Source organism: Magnolia sinica, chromosome 17 (genome assembly GCF_029962835.1).
Source record: "Magnolia sinica isolate HGM2019 chromosome 17, MsV1, whole genome shotgun sequence".
Lineage (NCBI taxonomy): Eukaryota > Viridiplantae > Streptophyta > Magnoliopsida > Magnoliales > Magnoliaceae > Magnolia > Magnolia sinica.
In genome coordinates, this window is record NC_080589.1 from 20,166,965 (window position 1) to 20,179,524 (window position 12,560).

General features: G+C 40.9%; 1 protein-coding gene across 10 annotated transcripts in view; it reads right to left on the reverse strand.

Annotated features, from left to right (window-relative positions):
• Positions 1 to 2,463: 2,463 nt before the first annotated feature.
• LOC131231641 (uncharacterized) overlaps positions 2,464 to 12,560 on the reverse strand; it is a 78,506-nt gene continuing 68,409 nt past the window's right edge. For 4 of the 10 annotated variants that reach the window (XM_058227903.1, XM_058227901.1, XM_058227897.1 and 1 more), the window contains one exon: positions 2,464 to 2,814. In XM_058227903.1, the coding sequence (XP_058083886.1) occupies positions 2,664 to 2,814 (151 nt within the window). In that variant the 3' untranslated portion in view covers positions 2,464 to 2,663. The remainder of the gene's footprint in view (positions 2,815 to 12,560) is intronic. The other 6 variants (XR_009164484.1, XR_009164482.1, XR_009164483.1 and 3 more) reach the window with 3 other exon arrangements.

Sequence of the window (12,560 nt, forward strand, 5' to 3'; positions counted from 1 at the left end):
TCGGATTGAGGCAGAATTCTTGGCTCATTTTTACTAAATGGATCGCCTATTATGTTCATCCGTAGCAGGCTGCATGCAACACATAGTTACATGTGGATCTTATGTATCCACAACTGATTGGACCTAGGGTGGGCAGGCCACCAGGCTAGAGCTGGGCTGAGGTTAGCCCTGGTCCAAGCCCTAATGGGCTAATGAGGCCCCAGCCCTAGCCCTCACCCAAGAAGGCTTGGCTAGGGCTTTGCTCAGTCCCGAAGTTAAAGATAAGTTACATGTCCAATTGGTGTATATTTGTTATCATCTAAAGTGGGGTTCACAATTTGGTAGTTTATAAGGGCCCGTGTATCACCCATCACACTATTAGAGTAGTAAATAGTTCTTCATATTACTATATACACTGGTATACAAAATCTATAGACTACGTTGCCAATACCTACATACTATACAGTATATACTATGGGGGCCAGGCCGAGCTATTCATAAGCCCTGTGCCAGTGTGGCCTGATGAACACTGTACCTAATTTCAAGCCCTAGCCCAGCCCTTGGGTGAAGTTTAGTGGGTCGAGCCCTAGCCCATGAGAGCTGGTCCACCCCTAATTGGACCACCCATTTAAGTTGAGTCTACTCTTCATGGGTTCCCTTGAAAAATTCACGCTAATCAGATGATCCAAACTCCTGAGTGAATAGCATGCCAAAGAGGACAGATGTTTAGGACCATCTGATCGTCCCATTTTTGCATACTAGTTGAATGGTCAGTCCAGATGGGTGATGTGGATGCCATCAATTCCAGATGCAACTACATGCATGGAAAGCCTTCCAAACATTTAACCCACTAGATCACTTCTACTTTATAAATTCGCCAACCATCCATGTTCAATGTACACGTGGCTCGTGTGGAATTGACAGTTTGGGCTTTGATCATCTACACGATGGGGTCCACTTTATGTACAGCTTGAATGATTTGAAACGGAAGGGATTGCCTGTGACCCCCAGGGCACAGAAATATACCTGTGCCAGGGGCTGTGAGGGGTCCACAGAGATGTCCGTGACAAATCCACTCCCTCCATCCGTTTTGAATGACCAAATTAGGATAGGGGTCTAAAAATCAGATAGATCCAAAACTCAGGTGGGCCACACAAACGAAACTGTAGGAACGGAAATGTTCAGCGTTGAAACCTTCCTGGAGCTGACCATGATGTTTATGTCATCCAAACATTTCATAGGATTATTACCACTCGGATAAACTCTGTAGGCACAAATATCATCCTCATACAAAACTTATGTCATGCCCAGCTGTCCAATCCCCACTGTTTTTGTGGTATGGCCCACATGAGTTTCACATGGAAAATTAACAAACAGAATCATCATCATCAAGAAAGCCTTATTGCAAGTAATTGGAAGCAGATACATGGGATCCTGTTTCAACATTCTACTCTGTCACAAACCATTTCCTTATTAAACCATGGGTCCTTTTAAGTCTTTTCTTACTGCCTCCACCCATGTATTTCACCACCCACTAAGCCCACATGATGAGATGGTTGGGCAATTTAAAGGATTGATAATCTCTTTAATGGATCCATATTCTCTGGGACCCACATGAGGAGATGGTCTACAATTCAAAGCTATTGGGAGGTATTTCACCACCCACTGGGGCCCACATGTTGAGATAGTCTAAAAATTAAGGGAAATCAGAGCTGCAATTGCACCCAGATCAGCCGATCGGCAATTGCCCACCGCTGTTGAAGGAGTGTGCATCCGACCTACATCTTGGACCTTTTGGTAGATGCAAGCCCCGCTCAGACCATACCTGGCTCAAAGATGGCTGGACAGCCCACCTTAGTCGCAACCGTATAAAGAAAGGCGCCTACTACGTTAATCTTCAATCCAAGGTTAAAATAAAAATGCCATGGCAGTTACATAATTGGATAATTGCAGTTACTACAGTTTAAATTCAATGGAACATTGAATGGCATCAGGTTCGTAGTAAAGTCCACTTCTTTTTTTTTGGGGTTTAGCTGTTCTCTCTCTCTCTCTCTCTCTCTCTCTCTCTCTCTCTCTCTCTCTCTCTCTCTCTCTCTCTATATATATATATATATATATATTCCACTTTTTTCTCTCTCATGAGGGTTGTTACTGTTGCAAAGCAGCAGAAAAATTCAGCCATCATCAGGTTGTAAACCTGTTACAGTATAATATAACAGCAACGGTTAACCTTCTAAAATAGTGGTGACTCATTCATGTGACGCGTTGCATACATGAACAGCAAACCTGGACCATCCAAATCATTGGGTCCACAGTAGATGGAGCACACAGACAGAAGTTCAGGAAAAAAAATACGGTCAGCAGTCCAAATTCAACGGGAGATTTCAAATGGTTCGTATCGTATGCATATTCGGGCCACACTCCATTGACATTGGAGACCTATTGAGTGATCCACATTGCCACACATGCATTCCATGCGTACAATGAATGAATCACCACCATCTTAAAAGTGGTGGAACTATCATAGTTACTAGGAAATCCTGGAAACAGTATTCGGAAGGCGGTTGGGTGTTGAAAATCTTTCAGTGTCCTTATCTCATTTTACTCAAAATGGGTCTACAACAATCATCAATATATACACACAACATTATCATAAGATGTAGAGAATATAAGCTCATTCTGCTTCAATCATACCGAACTAGAGTCCATCCGTTGTGTCCGAATAAGCTGAGCTCTTCTAGCAAGAACAAGAAGAAACAATGCATTGATGGCCAATGCAGCTCCGAGGCCAGCAAATGACGAAAACAGTATGGCATAGATTGCTCTGATTTGAATCTACAAGGAGAAAAAGAAAACAGAAAAAGAAAAACACTTACTCGAGTCAAGAGTCCCAGAATAGAAAAACTTTGATACTCTGGCAGAGTTGGTGCATGACACACAGTCACTTAGAACTAGAACACATGGCATACAAATAGTCAAATTAAACTGTCTAACTTATGGTACCCAGTGTAGATGTATCATGAACCAAAAATTAAGTTTATTTCATTAACTGACTCTCTGATTTGTGGAGATTTATTGGACGGTTAAAAATGAGAAATATCCAATGTTCCTATTTCCCCAAACAAGTGTCCATGAATCAAACATTAGGGTTACCAACCAATTTGATTTTGGGTTGTGACTTGGCGACAGTGAGCTGCACAATCTAGTCGGTTATTCGAGTTAATATATGCCATGTACAATTTCTTATTGCCTGCAGATAAAGCGTCATACACAGCCTGCTAATTGTATTACTCCTAGCCTGAGAATATACAAAGGATCCTCGAGCTTTTGGGTTTCCAAACCTTTGGTCAAATTCGAACTGCTGTGGGTGGACCATGACCCAAGAGTAGACAACCCTAACCAATGTTTTCAATATTGACGATATCGGCTGATATATCCCACAATATATTTTGTATCCCGTTTGCACAATACGAAACGCACAGGTAGTGCTGAAATATTCCACATGTTCGATCCACTGAGCATTTTCAATTTTTTATCCTCTTTTTTTTTTTTGGAAATTATGTTAAATCAGTGTCAAATGGTTATAAATCCATTGGTTTTTTATATTTTGCATGAAAAATCATGGAGTTGGAGCATTGATTTTGAAATCCATTGGTTCTACATGTTCTCCATGTTTTTTTTTTAAAAAATTTCCTTCAACCAACTGTTAATTGAGACTAATTTCGAAGTATGTAGGAGTACTTGATGAAATGATCATTAAAAACGCTAATTTCGAAATTTGAGTGTCGGTGGTCCGATTTGGGAAAAATTGGAAATTTCCCTAATTTCTCCCAAATTGCTTGCAATGTTGAACTCCAAATGTGAAATCAAGCATGTATGAGAGCCGATCTACTGATTTGTCAAGTCCTTGTCAATTTTCATAAAATAAAAATAATTTTTTAATTAAAAATTAATATAAAAAAATTATTATTTTTTGAAATTTCCCTTTAACCAACTGTCAATTGAGACTAATTTCGAAGCATTTAGGAGTGTTTGATAAAATGATCATCACATACATTTCACATACATTCTGATTGTTATGCATTCAATTTGAATATAGTTGCACTAGTTTAGGCAGACAACGCATAACTTAGGACCCTATACAAAGGAAACCTATTATGTGCACTTCTTTTTTGAGATGTTATGATTTAAAAGTGTGTATTAAGGTCTTTTTTTAACAATCCCAATAATTAACGGTCTTTTCTTTCTTGAAGGGTAATAAACTAATTTTATTAAACACTGCTTGACAAGTTACAATACAACAAAGAATACATCTGAGCAGAGAAAACAGAGAGGGATTACAACCCAAATAAGAAGCAAGCATCATGAATGTGAACATTTTTTTACCCTATTACCCACTAGTGTTTTGAATAGCGCCTGTAGCATAGCGGTAGCGTACGTAACTATGACGCTACATAGTGTTAGCAAATAGCGTAAATTCCCTGTAGCATATGTAGCATTGTAGCATACAAGTAGCATATGTAGCAAACACTACATTTTTCTTTTAATAAAAGATGATTGTATTTTGTATTTTTTTTTTTACTTAATACTAAACCTTTGGGATTTTATTTTTTTTTTATTTTTCATACTTGTGACTTGTAGTTTCAATTAAATATTATTAATTAAAGTGGTTTGCTTGGCAAGTTGTTGATGTGATAATGATTTGATTTGGTTAATACATGTGGATTGGCTATAGATAAATGTTTATTAATAACTTGTTTGAACATGCTTATACTTGAAAAAATGAATAAACTTTTAGGTGTATCTATATATATATATATATATATATATATATATATATATATCTCCGGAAATGGTACTATGAGGTCGACCTCATGGGAACTTCCCATGAGGTCAAGCTATGTGAGCCCCACCGTGATGTATGTCGAACATCAACACCGTGCATTATGTGATATCCCAAAAATCAGCTGTAAACAGAACTCAGGTGGGCCATACCATCTAAAACCATGCGAAGACATGCCTAAAACTTATAAAAGTACTTGGTGGGGCCCACCTGAGTTTTGGATGCGGTTGAAACTGTCTGACCCCTCATCTAAGTGGGACACACACAATGGATGGTATGGATTTAGGAACCACATCTTGGTGGGCCCAATAAATGATTATGAATGTTTTAATGGGAGAATAACTCCACTGTTATATGTGGTGTGGCCCAGCCAAGTCATGGATTAACTTGATTTTTAAGCTCGTGGCCCACCATGGAATGGTGCATCTGACTGATGGTGTTGATGTTTGACACACATCACGGTGGGGCCCACAAGCTCAACCTCATGGGAAGTTCCCATGAGGTCAACCTCATAGTAACATTTCCCACATATATAGGTATGTGCACGTGCACACCTTTGCATACGTGTCATGGGCGTCTAATCCGAATGGTCCATGTGATGCGGCATCCCATGAAACCCCAAGGGACCAATTTTCATCCTGATCTAAAACTCTGGTGGGCCATAGCAAAAAGAGATGCAAATCAAGGGAGGAAACTGTTTTCTTTTTCCACGGCCCACCAAAGTTTTGGATCAAAGTAAAAGTTGGGCCCTAGGGGTTTCATGGGGTGCTGCATCACGTGGACCGTTTAGATTTTGGACTCACATCACGTATGATAAGTTCTCAAAATGTTTGCACAAGTTTCGTGTAAACTGGTGCGCAGCTGAGCATTTGGCTATATATATATATATATCAGTGTTTTAAATAGCTACGTTATGTAGCGTGTAGCTTACGCTACGTAGCGTAGCATAGCCTTAACGTTATGTAGCTCATGAAAATAGCTTAATTTGCATACACTACACGCTATGTAGCTCACATGATGTTTTCAATGATTTGTTACATTTTTCCATTTCCAATAAAAATTAGTTAACCTTTTTAATGCTTTCAGTAAAATAATCTAAATAACAATATTAAATCAGTTTCATTGCTCTTTCTTTACCTATATACTTAATCATTTCCCTTTCTTATTACTCTAGGTTGCATTTTATTGCACCTAATATCATGAAATTTTGTTAAATTTCATTATTAATCAGTCCAATCTGGTATTAATAAATAGTACGAATATATATATATATATATATACACACACACACACTATTTATTATATTTTCCTATTTTTTAAATTAAAAAATAGAAGTATCTTGTAGCTTACGCTACACACTATGGAGGGTTGAATGCTACGCAACACACCACCGCCATTTAAAACATTGTTGCCCACTCAATGGCCTGCAATTAAGGGTTAAAGGGAATAGAGAGACAAAATGAGGCCCAAGATCGGTGGCTAGAATCTTCATGTAGGGACATTTTGGGCATGGCCCATGCATAAGGGGTTCTAGTAGAATCCCTCCCTCCCTCTCGTCAAGAGGCTAAGATGAGCCTATAGAGACTAGAGAGTGACCCTCTAGTCGCTCCCCCTTCTAGCAAGGAATCAGCTGTTTAATTGGCCTCCCTCAGAATACAAGAAAATACAAAAAATCTGTTTGCCAATAAAGATTTATCTCACTCCTCACCCCTCTTTGCAAGGCTGATTTCCAGTTGTGCCTTACTCGCATGTCCTTCCAACTCACCACCCTATAGATGCAAGGGAAACAAAACGTAGAGGTCATTCCCAAGCCAAATTTCTCCCAAAACCTGATTTTGTCACCCTCTCCCCCCACCCTAAACCTCACACCTTAAAAAGTAAACCCCACCTGTTCCATCGTATGGCCCAAGCTGGCAAAGTTATTCTATACCACTGATCCCCCATGCTCTCCTCCATGTTAGGGACTAACCTTTTTGAGTGTTGGTCATTTTCTCATAACCATCTATTTTTTAATGAGCTATGTATCAGATGGACTACATCATCTGACCAATCAAACTGCTTATTTGGAATCCTCGGCAATCCATCTGAGTAGACGTTTCAAGATGACGATTAGAGCCACTTTATTCTCTGGTCAATCTCGATTGCCCATTTCTCGTGCTATTAGTTGGACAGTTAGGGCCATCTGACCAGTGTGATTTCTGCATCATAGATTGCCAATAGTGGAACGGAATGAACGGACAGTTCAGACGGCAATTGCCTGTTCCACGTGTCATTTAAAAGTAATGGGCACATTGCTTGGACCCATGCTCATATGATCAAGCCAAATTCAAACATGATTATGCTAAGATCTTTGGAACGCAGAGCAATGATAATGTAGGGGCATTTTCACACTGGGATCGAGTGGGGTGGCCTGTGGGACGCAGGGGCACATGGGGTGGGCGGCCCGTGTGAGGCGGGCCACACCCCTGTGAAGCGGAACCCATGTGAGGTGGGGTCCACGAGAGGGGGTTCAGTAGAGATCCTAACCCATGGGATGTGGGGCCTGGGCTATGAGATAAAGAGATTGATTCGTCATGCTTTATCAGTTCGAGCTTTTAGAGCAAGTGGTTAATTGTCCTGCATCAAATTGGTATCAGAGCGAGAGGTCTCATGTTCGAGACTCCTCACAGGGGGTGATTAATGCATGGCAATATCATGCTTGTTAAAAAGATTTTCAAGGTTTCCACTTATTATTCTGGCCATATGCAGTCATTGTTGATTCCTTGGGAAGGTCTTCCAATAACCAAAGTCAAGTGGTGTTTCCATTTTTGAGGTCTGCTCAACCGCCTAGATAGATTTAAATGGACGCATGATCTTTGGGGTTTCTTCTTCTTTGTTTTTTCTTTTTTACTTTTTTTCCTTTTTAGAGTATTGGGGGAAAGGGGGCATAGTTCATCATGGTTGTCCTGTCATTTTCCATATCTACAGAATCAATCTCCTATAATTCCCTTAGCGGGATTTTCCATTTCAAAAGCTTATAAGAGATCTGCAAAAATGAGTCTAATTCTAGCTTCTTGCCAAGCATGACAAAATAGGGCAACTACACCTCAAAAACCCCGACAGTTCGTAGCAAAGGTGTTTTGTTCTGTCTTTCTTCATAACATTTCCCGTGATCATCATTTTTCTCCTTTTTTTTTGTCTCAAATGGTTTTTTTTCTTTTTTTTTCTTTTTCTTTTTAAAAGATAAGAATTTTATTAAAAGAGGGTGGTTTCCAACAAACTATACAGACAGAGAAAAAAAGAGACCCCAGCCCACCCAACAACTTTACGGTGCCCAATCTCGAAAAAACGATCAGGACTTTAGAGAAGACAATAGCCGAAGAAACACTAAGATTTCTAAACACTCGATTATTTCTCTCCTCCCACACCAGCCAGAGGACAGCCAAAAGAATAGAGTGCCACTCTCTTTCCAAGCATCCCACCCTGATCTGAATGTCACACATACAATAAGTGGTCAAGAGAGGAGGCAATAACCCACAAAATATCTGCAAGACGGAGAATGCTCCACCAAATATCAGAGGTGAAGGAATAGTGAACATGCAAATGGTCCACAGATTCTTCATCTTTGAGACACATGGGACACATTTGGCATAATCATCCCTCGCTTTTTGAGATCATCGATTGTTAGAATTCTGTTCTTGCTTGCTAGCCAACCAAATGCTTGCACCTTAGGAGGAAGACTATAGGCCCAAACTGCAACAATGTGGAGGAGGAATTCATCTTGGAAGATAAAGAGTTGTAGATGGACTTGACTAAGAATGCTCCTGATTTGGACAGCTTCCAAGCTATGGAGGCCTTTGAGCCGGGATTAGGATGGACCTCCTGCAAAAGGGAGAGAAGCACGGTAAACTCATGAAACTCTTCATCAGAGAAATTTCCCCTAAAAGGAGGGTTCTAGATTCCTCCTTGACCATTATGATGGAAATAGCCTTTGACAGGAATGAAAGAGTTGGAGCAAACAGAAAACAGAGAAGGAAAACCGTCAGCCAACGTAGTTGAGTCACACCATTGATCCAGCCAAACTCTAATTCTGTTCTCATCACCTAGAGAAAAAGAAACATTCTCTTGAATGCAGGGGGTCAGCTTAGTAATATTTCTCCATAGCAAGGAGGTTTTGTACATGGAGGAATCCTTCATCCACCATCCAAAAGCAAAGGTACCATATTTGGTAGCAGCAACTAGTAGAGAAAGATTTGATGATGATAATGTGAAAAAGAGAGGAAAATATTGAGAGAGAAGAAGAAGGAGAGTTTGGAAGAGAGGTTGTGTTAGGCTTGCTTGCCCTAACACATAATATTTTATTATAATAAAGCATATAATACACCGCAGGAGAAAAAGGGAAGTGTGCACATGCACTTACACTAACCACCAAACCACATACACAATACATAGCATTCTATACTCCCCCTCAAGTTGGAGCATAGATGTTGATCATGCCCAACTTGTCACGAACACGATGAAGAGCATCTCGACTCGAGGACTTTGTAAGAACATCAACAAGTTGATCCCTAAATTGAACAAAAGGAGTGGCGATTTCCTTAGAAGCAACTTTCTCCCGAATAAAGTGACAGTCGACCTCAATATGTTTGGTTCGCTCGTGAAAAACTGGGTTACGAGTGATATGGATGGCCGCTTGGATGTCACAGTGAAGAGGAATAGGATCCGAAGGAGGATAACCAAGTTCTTCAAGAAGGTTACGAAGCCACACGAGTTCACACGTCGCATGAGCCATAGCACAATATTCTGCTTTAGCCGAGGACCGGACAACAACTGGCTGCTTTTTGCTCTTCCAGGTTGTAAGATTGCCACCTACGAAGGTACAGAAGCCGGATGTAGAGCGACGATCAAAAGTACTACCTGCACAATCAGCATCGGAATATCCAGAGAGATGAAGATGACCATGGAACTGAAAGTGGAGGCCAAGACCCAGGGCTGATTTTAAATACCGAAGTATGCGGTAGACAGCCGTGAGATGGGAAGTACGGGGAGCTTGCATGAATTGGCTAACAACCCCTACCGCAAATGAGAGGTCTGGGCGAGTAATAGTCAAGTAAATAAGCCGGCCTACAAGTCATCGATACATCTCAGGATCAATAAGGAGAGCACCATCATCAGGTCGAAGCTTCTGTGAAGAATCCATGTGAGTGGTAGCAGGCTTGCACCCTAACATGCCGGTCTCCATGAGAAGATCGAGCGCATATTTTCGTTGTGACAAGACCAATCTGGATGATGAGCGAGCAACTTCAATTCCGAGGAAGTAGCGAAGAGGACCAAGATTCTTAATCTCAAACTTGGTCTCCAAAAAATCTTTGACCTCCCTCATTCCAGCAGAATCACTACCGGACAGAACAATATCATCCACATAGACAATGAGAACCATGATGCCCGTCGATCATCAACATATAAAGAGAAAATGATTGGCATGACTACGAACAAAGCCAAACTCCAAGAGAGCCTGACTAAATTTTTCGAACCATGCACATGGGAATTTTTGGAGTCCATAAAGAGCCTTCTTCAACCGGCAGACAAGTGCAGGGTTGTGAGAAGCAACAAAGCCAGGAGGTTGATGCATGTAAACTTCCTCTGCAAGATCCCCATGGAGAAATGCATTCTTAACATCAAGCTGAAACAAGGGCCATGATAAATTAACGGCTAAGGAGAGCACAACGTAAATCGAATTAAGCTTAGCCACCGGAGAGAATGTCTCAAAGTAATCCACGCCATGAGTCTGTGTGTAACCCTTAGCAACAAGACGGGCTTTATAGTGATCAATTGAGTCGTCTGGAAGAAACTTGATCGTATAAACCCATCGACAGCCAATAGGTTTATGGCCTAAAGGAAGTGGCACAAGGTCCCAAGTATGATTCTTCTCAAGAGCAAACATTTCTTATATCATCGCCTTCGTCCAATCAGGACTCTAAAGAGCATGTAAGAGAAATCTAGGAATAGTCTGTGATGAAAGGGAAGCTACAAACGACTGAAAAGGCGGTGAAAGATAATCATATGAAACGAAATTACTAATAGGGTGTTGAGTACAAGATCGTAACCCTTTGCATAAGGCAATGAGAAGATCTAAACTCGAGGTAGGAGAGTCACTTGAGCCAACATCCAAAGTGAGCGGAAGGGTAGATGGCTGAGTGTGTGAAGATTTATCTCAACGATGATACACCTGCAGAGGCTTAGGCTCACCCATACCACCAACAGGATACTGAATAGAGGGGAGAGGAATTTTCCCATGATCACTAGTAGAAAGAGGATAAGAGTTATACTCCCCCTGACTTGCAAGAAATATGTCAAACAACCATTCACTCCAAAAGCTTAAGCTGTCAGAGTGTGGTGTATCAATGTATATCAAGAGACTTTATCACTTCAACACCCCCCCGCACGTGCGAGGTGGGAACTCCGCACAGGAACATATTAACGAAGGTGGAGGGACACTCACACCATAAATAGGCCGGGCTTAATTTCCCGATCCCTGGGCCGGACCTAATTTTCCTGACCCCCCGTGGGAGAATATTATATTAGCGAGGCATATTTGCTGCTCTCGAGATTCGAACATATGACCTTCTGCTCTGATACCAAGTAGAGAAAGATTTGATGATGATAATGTGAAGAAGAGAGGAAAATATTGAGAGAGAAGAAGGAGAGTTTAGGAGAGATGTTGTGTTAGGTTTGCTTGCCCTAACACATAATATTTTATTATAATAAAGCATATAGTACACCGCAGGAGAAAAAGGGAAGTGTGCACATGCACTTACACTAACCACCAAACCACATACACAATACATAGCATTCTATACAACTCGTCTCCAAAGGCTGTTAATTTCGATCCCAAACCTCCAGTTCCACTTAGCTAAGAGGGCTTTATTCATTAGTTCCATATTTGTTATACCCACACCTCCTTCACTAAATGGATTACAAACTTCCTTCAATTGGAGCAAGGGGAACTTGAAGGATTCAACGTTCCCTTACCACAAAAATTTCCTCTGCATCTTGGTGATTTTAGATATAACATATTTAGGACAGAGAAATAAGGACAGGAAGAAAATTGGCATAATGGAGAGGGAAGCCTTAAACAAGTTTATCCTGCCCCCCAAAGACAAGGCACTACACTTCCAGGACGACGTTTTCCTCTCCATTCTTTCTAAGATGTTATCCCACAAAAAGAGAGGGGGCTTACCTATGCAAAGCGGAAGGCTAAGGTAGAGAAGAGGGAGTGAACCTACCTTACACCCAAAGGAATCTCCAAAGGAATTACATACCTCTGAATCAAGGTTAATACCAAAGAGTTCCGATTTCGACATGTTTACCTTCAGCCCAGAGACTACTTGGAGCCAACAAATAGTCATGCTGAGAAAGGTGACCATGCTCTCATCTGCTTCACAAAACAATAAGGTGTCGTCAACAAATTGTAGATGATTAATGCAGATAGGAAGATTAGGAATGGAGAATCCTCTATACAGCCCCATCTCCTAGCCCCTAGAAAGCATGCCACTGAGAGTTTCAATAACAAGGACAAAAAGAAAAAGGATACAGAGGGTCCCTGACGAAGCCCTCTCATAGCTCTAAAATAACCAAATGGAGCTCAATTGATAAGGATAGAGTATTTAGGAGAGGATACATAGATCTTAACCCAAGCTCTCCAAGAAAAAACCAAAGCCCAATCTTTGGAGCATGTAGTCTAAAGGGGACCAATTGA